Source organism: Akebia trifoliata, chromosome 3, assembly GCF_017979445.1.
Source record: "Akebia trifoliata isolate Shusen 1 chromosome 3, ASM1797944v1, whole genome shotgun sequence".
NCBI lineage: Eukaryota > Viridiplantae > Streptophyta > Magnoliopsida > Ranunculales > Lardizabalaceae > Akebia > Akebia trifoliata.
In genome coordinates, this window is record NC_141377.1 from 46,463,413 (window position 1) to 46,477,394 (window position 13,982).

The 13,982-nt window shown below is 34.2% G+C and overlaps 1 protein-coding gene and 1 long non-coding RNA gene across 3 annotated transcripts; both read left to right on the top strand.

Annotated features, from left to right (window-relative positions):
• The first annotated feature begins 1,583 nt into the window (after positions 1 to 1,583).
• Positions 1,584 to 2,421, top strand: LOC147407400 (uncharacterized). Its single transcript, XR_015176783.1, has 2 exons — positions 1,584 to 1,900; positions 1,979 to 2,421. It is a non-coding gene; the product is annotated as an uncharacterized LOC147407400 (long non-coding RNA).
• Positions 2,422 to 5,311: 2,890 nt separating this feature from the next.
• Positions 5,312 to 10,152, top strand: LOC147407401 (Ribosomal protein L12 family protein). 2 transcript variants are annotated; one of them, XM_086435950.1, is made up of 2 exons: positions 5,312 to 6,161; positions 9,844 to 10,152. In XM_086435950.1, the coding sequence occupies exon 1, from the start codon at positions 5,513 to 5,515 to the stop codon at positions 6,158 to 6,160; it is 648 nt and encodes a 215-aa protein (XP_086292076.1). In that variant the 5' UTR covers positions 5,312 to 5,512; the 3' UTR covers position 6,161; positions 9,844 to 10,152. The 2 variants fall into 2 exon arrangements, with proteins under 2 accessions (XP_086292076.1, XP_086292075.1); XM_086435949.1 differs by having other exon boundaries at positions 5,322 to 6,161; positions 9,915 to 10,152.
• Positions 10,153 to 13,982: the final 3,830 nt, after the last annotated feature.

Below are 13,982 nucleotides of genomic sequence, written 5' to 3' on the forward strand. Positions count from 1 at the left end.
TATTATTTTGAGGCTGCTTAAGAGGCAAAAGGGACTCTATTCTATTGAATTGTTATAATTATTTTTACTGTTCAAGGGGGGAGCTAGGGATCTCCCATATGCAAAGATTACCTAAAACCATTTAAAATTGTCTTCTAATTGTTTAATGTTTTAGAAACTTTCATCTAAACACACCTCTGTCATTTGTGTTGTGGGCAAAAGAAACCTTGAGTTTGGTAACTTTAACTCCCTTGAATACGGAATTCATACTAAAGTGACAATAGTCCTAATAATCTGATTCACTTTTTTGTACGTTCCCTTCACATAACTAAACAAAATCATAAAGATCTACAAATGTAAGCCAATCACTTATCCAACATGATTTTAAAACTTGTTTGAGATCGAGGCATATCGTCCGAGTTTACTTGGTATCGAAGCTGACCGAGACCAACTCACAAAGTCACTTTTTTTACCAAGATTTAGGACTCACGTTCAATTTTTTGATTTTTTGAACGAGATGTCTCAAACGTATCAGAAAACTCGTTCGAGATGACTTGGTATTGGGCCTGAACAAGACGAGACGTGAAACCGAGTTTTAAAACCATGTTATCCAATGATGATCAATAGTTAATGATAATCATCAATTGAAATTAATTTTTGGCTTTGAAGGTCTACTTTTAAAACCCATCAAATGTTGAATATATTCTGCATATCAGCCACGTGTAAGATATAAATAGTAGAACATGATGCCTTCATTATTCACTACTAACAAAAACATATATATTTTAAAAAAAGGGATACTTTTTTTAATAACTTAATTAGATTTTAAGCCTTACTAAAGGTCCTTTTGCTAAAAATGAATTATCACATTGGAAATCCAACACCAGAGCTCTCTAAATTGATCCAAAAATAATAATAATACTAAATTTTTTTTGTTTAGGAGTGGGGGGGCTTCATCCATGGCTTTGAAAATGGACGGTTATTGAACTTCCACAAAACTCCTAAATTTAAAATTATGGTGAATTATCATTTCGTGAGTTGAAAATGAGTTATTTACTATTTTGCTTAATTGTTCATTCTAATTACCAAAACGTGCATAATCACACTTTGTTAAAAAAGATAATTTAAAACGGTAATGAATTTGACAATTTTAAAGTGACTATTTCCAATTAGTCCTTTTGCGAATTGTCATTTTAAATCTACAAAATATTCATTTTAAAACCTCTGAATCTATGATCGTTCACGTTTTGGTAATTAAAATGAATAGTGTGCCAAAATCCTAACTTCATCAAAAGTTGATCACTTTTTCATAAATATCCCTTAAAATTAAAAGTTAATGTTGAAAAATGATTATTTTTAAAAGTTTATAGAATTTTATCCTCTACAGCTCTAAAGCATCAACAACAAAAAAAAAAAAAGTGAGCCCAAGCACCTTTAGTAAAGGAGGAATCCTTAATAACTTAGTAAAACAAGTCATACTAAAACATCTATAGAAAATGATAGGTGGGCCCCCTAAGAGATGTGTACCATCCAAACACGTAAATTAAGTTGTATAGATAAGCAGTAGGAGGGAGCTTTACAGGTTCCAAACGAATTCACTTTTATCGAACCCAACCAAAACTCTATCCATGACGTGTGAGTACTTATCCTTGCACCCGAGAGATTACAATCTCGATCGACCTGACTGATTCCCATGCGAATCTAATTATGTCTATATATATATAGATAAGATATACACACGACACACCCATGTTTCACTCCTATTCTACCTTGTCTCCTCTCTTTTTCTTTTTTCTCTCCCTATTTATCCACGAATAATGGCTGATACATTAATTAGTATGGGCCGCACAAGTCCGACCAAGGAAATGGAGGAGGTGACAACCTTCAACATGAGTGCACTAAGGTTCAATCTTCCTAAAAAGTAAGAATTTGGATTATTGTTATTTGAACGAACTCAATAGAATTATAAATAATTTAATTTAATTGGTTATTTTTTCAGCAAAAAAAGAGGGCTATCGGAGTACTACTTGGGGAAGTCTCGATCGTTCACATGCATGACCAACGCCCATTGTGTTGAAGATCTAAAGAAGCAAGAAATTCCTCAGGCCAAGAAGAGGAAGAAGTACTATTTGGGTAGGCAAGGATTGCCCACTCCTATCTCTCCCATCCCAAGTCAAAGAGTGTCAAGTAGTACCACTCAATCTCAATGTGTTGCACCCTACATACATAGGGTTGTAAATGCCTTCTACGAAGGCGATGAATATATATGATTAAAAACTGCACAAACTATCATCACTTGAATTAAGAATGAGCGATTTTTTTATTATTATTTATTTATTTATTATTTATTATTTTTATTTTTTTCACTTTTTCCAATACATCCAAAGCAAGATTCCCCTTGTCAAGAGCTTCAATTCGATTAATAAAATATATTTTGTCTGATTGTTTCTTTTTAATTCATGGGCATAGACCCTAATGAATACTCATGTTTTTTTCACATGAGAATTTTTTTGTGGTGCACAAACCACCTTTATTTATTTATTTATTTATATATTATTTTCAAAAACGTGGATAAACTTGTTGTATCTTTACAATATATTTTTGTTCCATCACTACGGCGTAGGAATTCTCATGGGCTGTTATATTACCACTCCAATCCCCCCCACCCACACACAACACTTTTTTTTTCTTTTTTTTTTTTTTTTTAAGAGGGGGGAAATTATAAAAACACACAAGGAAAGCTTAAAGGTAATTTTGAGGTACCACTCCGGATTTTAATAAAAATTATAGATAATTCTATATATTTTCAAACAGATAACATCCCTCAGCTTTGATCTTACATGATAGACTTAATTTAAATGACCAAAACAATCTCATCTTCAGCCTCTCATGAAAAAGACCCTTGAGTTTTTTATCCAATAATTCATTGTCTTAACCATCCAAGGCATTATTTTAACTTACTGAGCCTCTTGAAGCTTGATTTCAACCCATCATCTTCAACCTTTTGGCAAAAACTCTTGATTTGTCTTCCAAAGAACCTATTATGTCATCAAATTCCCCCAAAAAATTTCTTGTCCTCGATGTTTAATGGTTGAAGGAGATGGAATTTTTATGTTGAAGAGATGGGGTAAATTAAAATTTTTAACTCATAAGTTGAAGAAGGTGGTCGGTATAAATTAAGTAATTTCCATCAAAACTTGGTGGGATTATTCAACATTAACCTAATTGTGGTTGTATAACCTTTAAAATAATAATTCCAGTAGAAAAATGTGTAGTTACAAGTTTGGGGGTATGATGAATTAAGTAATTTAACTAGGAAATTACCCCACCATTATATGTTGAAGAATGCGGTCAGGATAAATTAAGCAATCTTCATCAAAACTTGGTGGGCAAATTAACTAAAATGTGGTTATATAACCTTTAAATATAATAATTTTACTTATTGTGTGATTTTATAGGAAAATGACATGTATTATTGAAAAAATTGGAAAAGAAAAAATACAATAAAGTTGGAGGGATATTCTTGAAAAATGATAATAGAAGAGGAAAGTGAATAAATGTAAAAATGATACTCTTAGAGAGGAAAAAAGAAAATGAAATAAAGTTAATAGTTGTCCTCAAGATTCATGGAAAGATTAAACCCAAACACCCTACTTAAAGGGGATAAATATTAGGAAGTGGACCGTACGATTTAATTATATAGAGTAGACTCTAGAGTTTGTTTGTGCAAACAATTTTCTCTTTGAAGTTAATGAGGTAAAAGAGGAAAGACAATAAAGTTGAAAGAATATTATTGAAAAGAAGTAGAAAAAGAAATGTGATAATAAAGTTAAAAGAGTATTCTTATAAAGGAATAGTTGAGGAATGACAATAAAATAAAAAATTATCATCGAGATTCATATGGAAATTAAATCCCAACTCTTACTGATGTAAGGGATAAAAGAAGTGGGTCCATCGTTACGTTTTATAGTTTTGTATAACATACAAAACTAAGGTAAATTCAATTAAATTGATGGAAACAAATATTTAAAATGAACTTAAACCTTGTTTGATAAATATTTTAAAATGTGTTTGAATTAGTAATTTTAAAACCATACATGCCCATTTTTACATGATGGCCTATTTTTTTCAAGAAAAAATTTGAAAATGATGATATTCTACTGTTTTCTACCAATCTTTCATGAAAGATCAAAATCAAAGATATGTCATGGACTCTCGAATATCTTGATGTAAGTTCACATTTTGTGTTCATATTCTTAGTAGTGCAAAACATTGAACAGGATGAATGTCAAACCAAGTTCAACCGATCGAACAAATCGGGCCTAATCTATCTCGCATATACACAACAAAACAAAATCTAACTATATAATAAAACACAATGGTGTACCCCCACTCCTGTGTCTCAAGATTTATATCCTAAGCAATGTATCTCGATGATGGTTGTCCCTTTATTTTTTGTTTTCTCTCTTCTTCCCCTTCCTAAAATACCCTTAACTTTATTATCTCTTCTCTTCTACTTCTTTCCAAAAATTGTCCTACAATTTTTTTTGTAGAGTCACTATCTAGAACAATGTTCTGTTCTAGTAGCAACAAAATGATATCTGTATGACACTTTTTGATTGGAGATTAAACACATTGGATTGCGCACCATGTAGAAACGACTTGTTTAAGAGTCCGATGTGTTTTAAAGTCCAACCAAGCGGGCCATATAGACAGTTAGACACCATTCCTATTTTATAAAAATATGACATCATTTTGGATACTAATCCTTTTTTACATTACTCTTCCTCTTTTCAAGTAACACCCTTCTAAATTTATTATTTTTCCTCTTTCACCCATTTAAATCTCGTGGCGTAGTGTTATAGTCATGTACATATAGTTTCAAGTCCCATGTGTAAGGTTACGTGTCAATGTAAATGTGTGTGCCAAGAGTCCTTATACATATATTATAGTAAGAATTCTTTGTAAATTGACCACTTTGTCAGGCTTTGGAATGATAATGGACCTCAATAAAGTTCATCATGACTCGCATGAAAAATTGATGTTTCTTTTTGGTAATTTTATACGAGGGATCATGTCCAAGCTTAGCCTTCGAGCACGTCGAGAGCATGCATCCAAGCCAGCCAACGATGTGTCCATAATGGATGAGTCACCTAAATCAAGTCTTTGTACTCCGTGTTGCATCCGCTTCGCACATGTGTGTGTTTGGGCTCTAACATAAGCACGTCGAGAGCATGCATCCGAGCCAGCCAACGATGTGTCCCTAATGGACGAGTCGCCTATATCAAGTCTTTGTACTCCGTGTTGCATCCGCTTCGCACATGTGTGCGTTTGGGCTCTAATATGACCCTAAAGTTACATGATAACATAATTAACTTGGGGAGATGCAAAGGATTCTTAACGGATCGGGTTCTAATTAGATCCAAAAAGTTCGATCCGTACCCTAAATTTCCAAGGTTTAGAGCCTTTTCTCTCTGCAACAATTCCAGTTTTCCGCCCCCATGGTTTCTAGGGTTTTAAGAAAACCGAAACCATGAGATACTTTCGCCATATTTCCTCATTTCGAAACCCTAGCTTTCACTCGCAAACACCCAAAGACCCTCATGTGTTAGGGTTCCTACGATCGAAGTCTGTAAACTTCTCAACTTGTGATCTCTTCCGGAAACCCAATCTTGTGATTCCAAGTGAACGATCATGGAGTCATTCAAGTTTTGCGCGGGAATCTACTTCAACTTCAGGTGGACAAGAAACAAAGCTAATGCCAACTGAGAGGGTTTCAGCCATTGCCGATGAGATCTCTGGCCTTACTTTACTTGAAGTCTCGGATCTTACAGAAGTTTTGAGGAAGAAATTAGATGTAAATGAAATGCCGATCATGACTATGATGATGCCAGGGATGGGTTTTGGTGGTAAAGGCGCGACGAAGGGAGGCGGAGCTTCTAAGGTGGAGGAGAAGGTGGCGGAGAAGACTGCTTTTGATTTGAAGTTGGAGGGATTCGACGCCGCTTCGAAAATTAAGGTTATTAAGGAGGTTAGGACTTTTACCGATTTGGGTCTCAAGGAAGCTAAGGATTTGGTGGAGAAATCTCCGACTTTGTTGAAGAAAGGAGTTTCGAAGGAAGAAGCGGAGAAGATTATTGAGAAGATGAAGGAGATTGGCGCGAAAGTTGTAATGGAATAAGGTAGATCCTTCTTTTTGTAAATTTTGGTTATTTTCTGTTACTTTGAAACTTGTCAATTTTGAAATTTAAACTTCAAAGGAAGTGAGTGATTGTTGTTTCAATCATGAATCATGATGGGGTTGCTTGAATTTATTTTATGAGTAAAGCTCAAACACAACTCTACGTGTATGATGTGTTCAAATCTAAGTACAAAATATTTGAATTTGTGGTGGATTGCTAATAATCGAGAAAATTATTCGAACACTTCAAGAGACTCTTCAATCTAGTTGTAAGTTTGCAATAACAAGAGCAACAATTCGCAATTTACCAGTGCCTTAACATAGGAAACATATGTTTGGAATTATCTTTCCTATTGAGTAATGCTGTACATGTAAGCAATGCTCTCTTTGAAGGTAATTGCATTCTCCCATTGAATGGGAGAGAGTTTGGGATGCTACAAGAACTTTGATGTAAAGTGACCTTAATGTGAACACACCACTAAAAACGTCATCTCACACCCTTATGTACTCCTCATCTCTTCACGGAAGCTTAGAAACATATTTCTTTCTTCAAAATTCTACTGCTTCAAAAATTCTAAAATAGTAGAAATTTCTTTTCAAGGAATTATTTCTTGGTAAGATTTTTGCAAGGAATTGTTTAAAGCCCACTGAGCTGAGTCCAGAAGCAAGCGTAAGCTACATATCCTGGAGCCAGTGGGGCCAAGGTCCTCACATAACACTCTGATGAGATGGCTGTGACAGTTTGGGAGGAGAACAACCAGTACGTGCAGGGGAGGGAACAACCAGACCAGATATAGCAGCCTAGACATGGTGACAAATAGTAGATGTTAAATTTTTAGAGATAGGATTCTCTATGCATTGGATCTTTCCAAAACTTCACTCTAATTACCCTTTTCCACTTCAAAATATACTTCTTAGAACTTACTAGTTATCTTGGAAATACTTCCAGACCCCAATTGATCATAGGAAAAGAGGGCTGATTACTCTTTCAAACACATCTCTGACTACCAAACTTGTATTGATTACTCTTATCCACATTGCGTCGGTTGCTCTTCTAAATATATGAAGCCATTTCCTCAACGAAGTTCTTTTAACTTCTTTATATCACCTCATATCAACCTCTCGTCTTTGGAATGATGCTTCCAATCCATTGTATTGTATGTGACTGCCTCCCAGGGGCAGAGCCAGGATTTTCTTCTTGGGGGAAAGCTACAGTTAATGATAAGGTTGAAGAGCTTGACCACGACTGGTTTGGGATAGAAAATTTAAGGATATTTGGTTAGAGGTTGAACAAAAGGGCATTTAAGTCATTTCTCATTATTCTATGAGAGAAGGCCCAAGTCAAGGGGCAATGTAATCAATTTGAAAACCGAGGATATCTCAAATATTCACCAAACCGCCTACATGCTACCTTGACCTCGGTTGTTTTCAATAGACTTAATGTAAAATGATCTCATTACCCTCCTCTTCGACCTAAAACTAAACACAATTTGAATTTCTCTTCCCAAAACTTGTCATCTTCAACCTTCTTGGTACATTCACCCTAGTTTTCAAACTTAAGTTTAAACTACTTTAACCTTTAAATCTAAAGAACATGATAGGATTTTTGAAGTAGAAGATGATGTGATTTTTTGATAAGAAATCTCGGATTTTATACAAGGGATTGAGGCAATGTACAAATCAATGAATTGAAGATGAACTTAAAGATAATAAAATTAATATTTTTTAGAGCTTGAAGTACTTTAAGATGACTGATTTTAGGAAGAAAAAATAAGATATTTGGGTTACAAGTTGAAAATGAGGGTACTTTGATTATTTTTTATTAGTCTAGATAAGAAGAAAAAGTTCAAAGGGGGCATGTCATCAGCTTCAAAACACTTGGATATTTCAAATATTTACCAATTTGGTAGAGGGGTGTCTAAATCATCCAAAAAATAGAGGGGTGGAGGAAGCAACAAGGTGAAAGGGGGCTTGTTATCAATTTGAGAACAAAGGTGGGGTGGCTCAAATATTCACCCTAGTATAGAGGAGTGTCTAATCATCCAAAAATTGGGGAGGGGGGCAACACGGTCCAGGGGCGGCATGCCATCAGTTGAAAATACAGGGTATTTCAAACTTTGACAAAATAGTAGAGGTATATAAAATTACTCAAAAAAATGAGGAGAGGGGGGCAACTGCCCCCCTGGACTCCTTCCTGGTTCCACCCCTGATGTCTCCTTATCCCTACATAAGAGTAACTAGCCTAATCTATTAGATATATCAATTGGCATTCTGAAAAGGGTAGGAAGTACAGTGGAGGCTTGAGAGAGTGCTTTTGACCAAGTTTAACTTCTGGTTAATAGATGGATATTCTCTTTCCCATGATGCTAGCTTTATTTTAAACTTCTCTACAACCTTATTCAATATTGCACTGTCTTGTAAGAACTACTTTTAAAAATGTATAAATGTGGAACAAGGTGTTTCAGTGTTCTAAAGTGTTAAGCTTCAAGGTCTTAGGGCAAAGCCTCATGAGAGTGCCATCTCAAATAAACACAAGAAATAACTATAAACAAATAATAAGAGGATATTCTAATTTCTAAGGAAGAACAATTTAGGAAAAATATTGTTAGATTTCATATGGAAAGAAATGTTAATTGTTATTTAATCTAGAATAGATTATCCTGCTTGTGTTAGAAGTCAAGGGCGCATCAATCACCTCGTGACATGAATATATGCATATGCAGTTCGCCTTCTCCTTTGAAGCCCTTGCAGGCTGCCTTTCTCATGCAACATAGTATGGTACTATAAGAGAGGTCACTCACCACCTCCTTGTATAACTGTCTATTTTATGACCCTTCTTGCCCTCTATTTGAATTCAGGTGTAAGCCTTCTTCACATGGTCATCTGATAAGATACGCCATTGATGTGGCATGAAGTGGTCAACGTAATGAGTTTTTGGTGATCATCTAAGAGAGACCACTCAAAAATGCACGTTGTCTTGTCTTTGTTATTATGTATGGTTGATTGTCTCCTACTGGTTTAGGTAGCATGTAGTACAATTATGGAATGATGCCCTACGGTTTGGATTGATTGGCCTCTTTTACTGGGGAAAGAGGCTGAAAAAGATTCACTTGTCAGAAGTCATCCGAATTTTCATGACCAATTATCGAACTAATAAGAGATAATTGATTGCTCTGGCTGAGATATAGAACCTTTATACCAATACTTCTGACATGGCTTTTGGAGAGAACACTTTCACCATCAAAGATGCATTCATGCTCGGAAGATTACCTTTTGGGTTGAGTCTGCCCATTGTGATGTTCATGTGATAATGCCTCCCTAAAACTATGACAACGCCATGATGTGATGGCATCGTTGCTAGTGCATCTATAGGTACTGCACATGATTAATAACCCTCTTATTTGTTTAGTAAGTGCAAGGCAACATTATGCCTACTATTGCAATGAAATCACCTCTAACTTATAACAAAGTTGTGGTGATGCTGTTGTCCACCTCCAACAGTGTTAATGCATACCACAACTTATCATTATGAGCCATGCAATTTATTTTTTATTTTTTGCTAAGCTTATAAGGGATGCTATATTTTAGTAACAAGTGAAATGCCATTGTCAGCAATTTTCCTCTGCTTATCATCATCATCATCATGTTCTTCTTTTTGTGATAAATTACAATGTCATCTATAGGTCTAGGAGCTGATAAAATATTAGCCGGCAACATCTGTAAGGTATTTGGTATTGATTTAATTTCTTAACAGGGAAGAAGGAGAAGAAGAAGAAAGCTCAATACTGAAGGTTATTCCTGGAAACTGAAGAAACAAAATAAATGATTGTGGCAGCGAGTTTATGAATCAGGAGAGTTGATGAGTTAAATTTGTCTGTAATCTGGATGGTTTCATGTATGCGTGTTGACCACATACACGTAGTTCATTTCTTTATCTGACCACTTCCAGTTTTTGGAATGAAAGGGAATGGAAAGTATACTCCTTTTGATGATCTCTCTCTCTCTTCTAAAAATTGCGTGGTTAGTTACACCCATTTCAAAAGTCAGGATAATCTGACTCTCTTTTTCGTACGCTCCCTTCACAGAACCGTAGATCCTTTGCTTCAGGATACACAAGGACAAAGATTTATGGTTCTGTGAACTGCCAGGTCAGAGAGCGTACAAAAAAGAGCATCAGAATATCACAATCCATTTCAAAATGATGTATGGTGGTAATTCAATAATATGAATAATTCTATGAATCCGCTTAGAACTCAAGGGGCTACCCAGACAAATCACCTTCATAAGCAAATAATTTTCCAGCTCTGTGATATTTTCTTTGCAATCAATCAGGCGCTTTCAATTTAGGTTTGATCCTCAAACATGATGTTCATATATTTCCTACATGTAGGAAATACACACATTAATGTAGAATTTGGGGCAGTATTGTTGGTGCAAGTCCACATTAATTAATAGAGTCAGTGCTAGAGTGACCTCTGCTTGGAATCTCATATTGCACCTCTTGACATAGTTCCATACACTTTAATGTCAAGATGTGTGATATGAGGATCCAGCCTCCGGTCTCACTTCAGCATTATTCTAATTAATATTTTAAAATTATAACAATACCCTTGGATGTGTGAGTAATGTTGACCAAGCTTCAAATTATTAATATTTTTTTTAAATTATAAAATTCCCCTCGTAGATTGTTCAGTCAACCCACCTCCTCTATTTATTGTAATGAATCTCTCACACAAGTATTAGGATTGCGCTTTGAGTCGTGCTGAGTGACCTCAAGTTGGAACCTCACATCACACTTCCTGACGTGAAAGTGGATAGGAGCCATAGATGCTTTTTCACTTGTATCTCAATGAAAAGCATCTATGATTCCCATCCACTTTCACGTCAAGAAGTGCAATGTGAGGTTCCAGCCTGAGGTCACTTCAACATTATTCTTTCTCTTTTGCTCTACGGTGACCTTTTTCTTTATCTTTTTCTCTTTGGTCTCCGGTTTTTTTTTTTTTTTTTCAATAATTACTCTAAAGAAAGATTAGGCATTTTCTTTTTCTATTTGATTATTTTAAGAGAGATTTACTAGGCAGACCTATCTGTTGCAATTTTATTAAAAAACTCCCTTTATTTACAAACAAACCTTATTTTATGAATCTGGTTAGTGTGACTAATTTAATAAGATTTCAAATCTTACTAACAGTCGTTGGGCCCACATGGATTATCAAATTGGCAATCCAACACCACAACTTTCTAGATTTCATGGAAAATTTTAGATTGAAAAGATTAAAATTCAAAAAAAAAAAAAATCATTTTTAAGTTTGAGTGTTGAAAGTTGATGGCCACCAAACTCACAAATTTAAAACTAAAATTTAATGGTAAAAATTAACTATTTTTTCAAAATCCTTAGAAGTTTACCCTTTATAACTATAGATCATGTTTTTGAATGTCACAAATTGATGCGGTTAGTTTCACTCCAAAGTTTGTTGTGTAACCAATTAACCCTATCAATTTGAATTTTATGACGTGGATCCCCATTCCAAGTCCAAGATTTGCTGGCTGACGAACTTGATAAAAGTAGGCTTGGTGGTTAACAAACTTCATAAAGTGAGGTTCCTTGGGAGTTGTTAGAACTCCAAGGGATTTTTTTTAAATAAAAATGCAACAATTGGGTCTGTGGGTAAATCTCTCTGATTTCCAACATTTTTATCTGTGTCACTCATTTTCTAACCTCAATCGTAAGCCTTTTCCCTAATCATTTTCTATTTCCTTTATTTATGATTGGTTTATCAAATTTAAGGTTTAGTTTACGACCATTTTCTTGAAATGTTTAGTCTTTATTTCTCATTATAGTGTCTAAATTAATTACAACATTAGAATGTTGTAGTCGCATTTCAGGTTTTATCTGTTGTTAATTTTTGGCACTCCATTGGATTTTAAAGTAATTCAATTGCTTTTTCTATCAATTTGCTTATGTTGATGAAAAATTATGTAATACTAACCTTAAAACCCTAATAATCGTAAGAAGATAAATTAGCTAAATCGTATTATTCTAATAATCACCCTAATCATTTTAAAATTGGATCTCCACTTTCCCTCTCACTCAAATTTTTTTTATAGTATTTGCAACATTATCATATTAGTGAATTATATTACTCTTGGTTGTATGTATATATGGAATATAGCTGACTCTAAAAGATTCCTTGAAATTGAATAAAAATACATTATTCGATGTCCCTTCTACAAGTCTTTATCGTAAAATGTGTTTATCTCATTTTTTTTCTTTTATCGATAAACCTATTTTTAATGAGTTCAATAATTTGAGTTGACAAGATTTGAAACTAGGTCTTTGGTATCATCATTCAAAGACTTTACCAACAAAACTAGTTGATTATCATTCTCACTAGCCTCATTGTTACATCCATCGATCTTAAACCATATTTTATTATTGAGAGATGGATTTGAAGAAAGAGAATATAAAAATATGACAAATATGTAGATTGAAGTTATAATATAGTGATAAAATACCAAAAATTATGTATACTTGTGAGAGTGAGAAGGGTGGGTATTGTGTATTGCACTCCACATTATTAAAATTATAGTACCATCGCATTATATCTCTGTCCATATCAATCTTTTAATTAAAATATACACCTTTGTAGGATCACATTCAGCGACCAATGTTGGGAGTCAAAATTTTTTTTTATATGGGTTAAAAGTTTTAGATTGGGATAATTTTTTGTGAGATCACAAAAATTCAATCCAATCTAAAACTTCTAACCCCATCAAAATTGATTTACAAATTAATAATAAAAATCGATGATCCACAATTCTTGTATCTAATTATTATTATTATTTTATAATTGTTTTTTTCATCATACAAATCATTGGGGAAGAGCAAACCATCAGGAACAACATTTTATAAAGCTTTGAGTTTGGCTAAATTTTAACATTTGTGTGAGCTTTTGAATTTCGATATTGTTGAATCTAATACATTTTATAGATATTAGAGTACATCGAAAAAAAAAAAACACTTTTTTGAACTTTTATTTCAAGATTAGATTAATTACATAAATTTTTTAATGAGTCGTGATAATTTGACTTACCTATGTGACATACTTAATCGACACCTCTGACTTGACATTTTTGGGAACTGTAGATTTGCACTCCTTGAGATACATAATTACACCTTTTTTTTATATGGGAAAATGCAATAATGTATCCTAAGGAATGCAGATCTACGGTTGTCGAACATATCACTCATGTCAGGGTGTCGATATAGTATTCCACGTGGGTAAGTCAGATTATCACAATTTTTTTTAATTGCTCATGATCAATACATCCTATATTTTGGGCCGTCATGGGTCCTAGTTGTTGATATTTTTTAATGAATTATGATAATTTGACTAATCGACGAGACAAACTCAATCGACTACCTTGACCTAACAAGTTTCAAAATTGTAAATTTGTGCTGCTCGGGATACATGACTGCATTTCCCCATTTAAAAAAGTGTATCTGGAGATAAATGTGTATCTCGAGGAGCACAGATCTATGATTCTCGACCTTCTCACGTCAAGTAGTCGTTTGAGTATGCCACGTGGGGTAGTCAGATTATTACGATCCAATCTGGCCCAGTCATGCAATTCAAATTCGGACCAAAGGGCTCCGCATTGACACGTAAAAACGAAGTGTTTCAGTCACTTGTATTTAATAGATAGGATGGACATATTTCTATTCTTCATTGGACAATGATGCCACATCATCAAGAAAGTAAATAAGAAGTCTGGATCGACACTCCAGAAAGTCCTATGAGAGCCCTGGACAAGGGACACT

Coding starts and splice junctions, on each gene's coding strand:
- LOC147407401 (XM_086435950.1), top strand. CDS start 5,513: ATGAGATACTTTCGCCATATTTCCTCATTTCGAAACCCTAGCTTTCAC.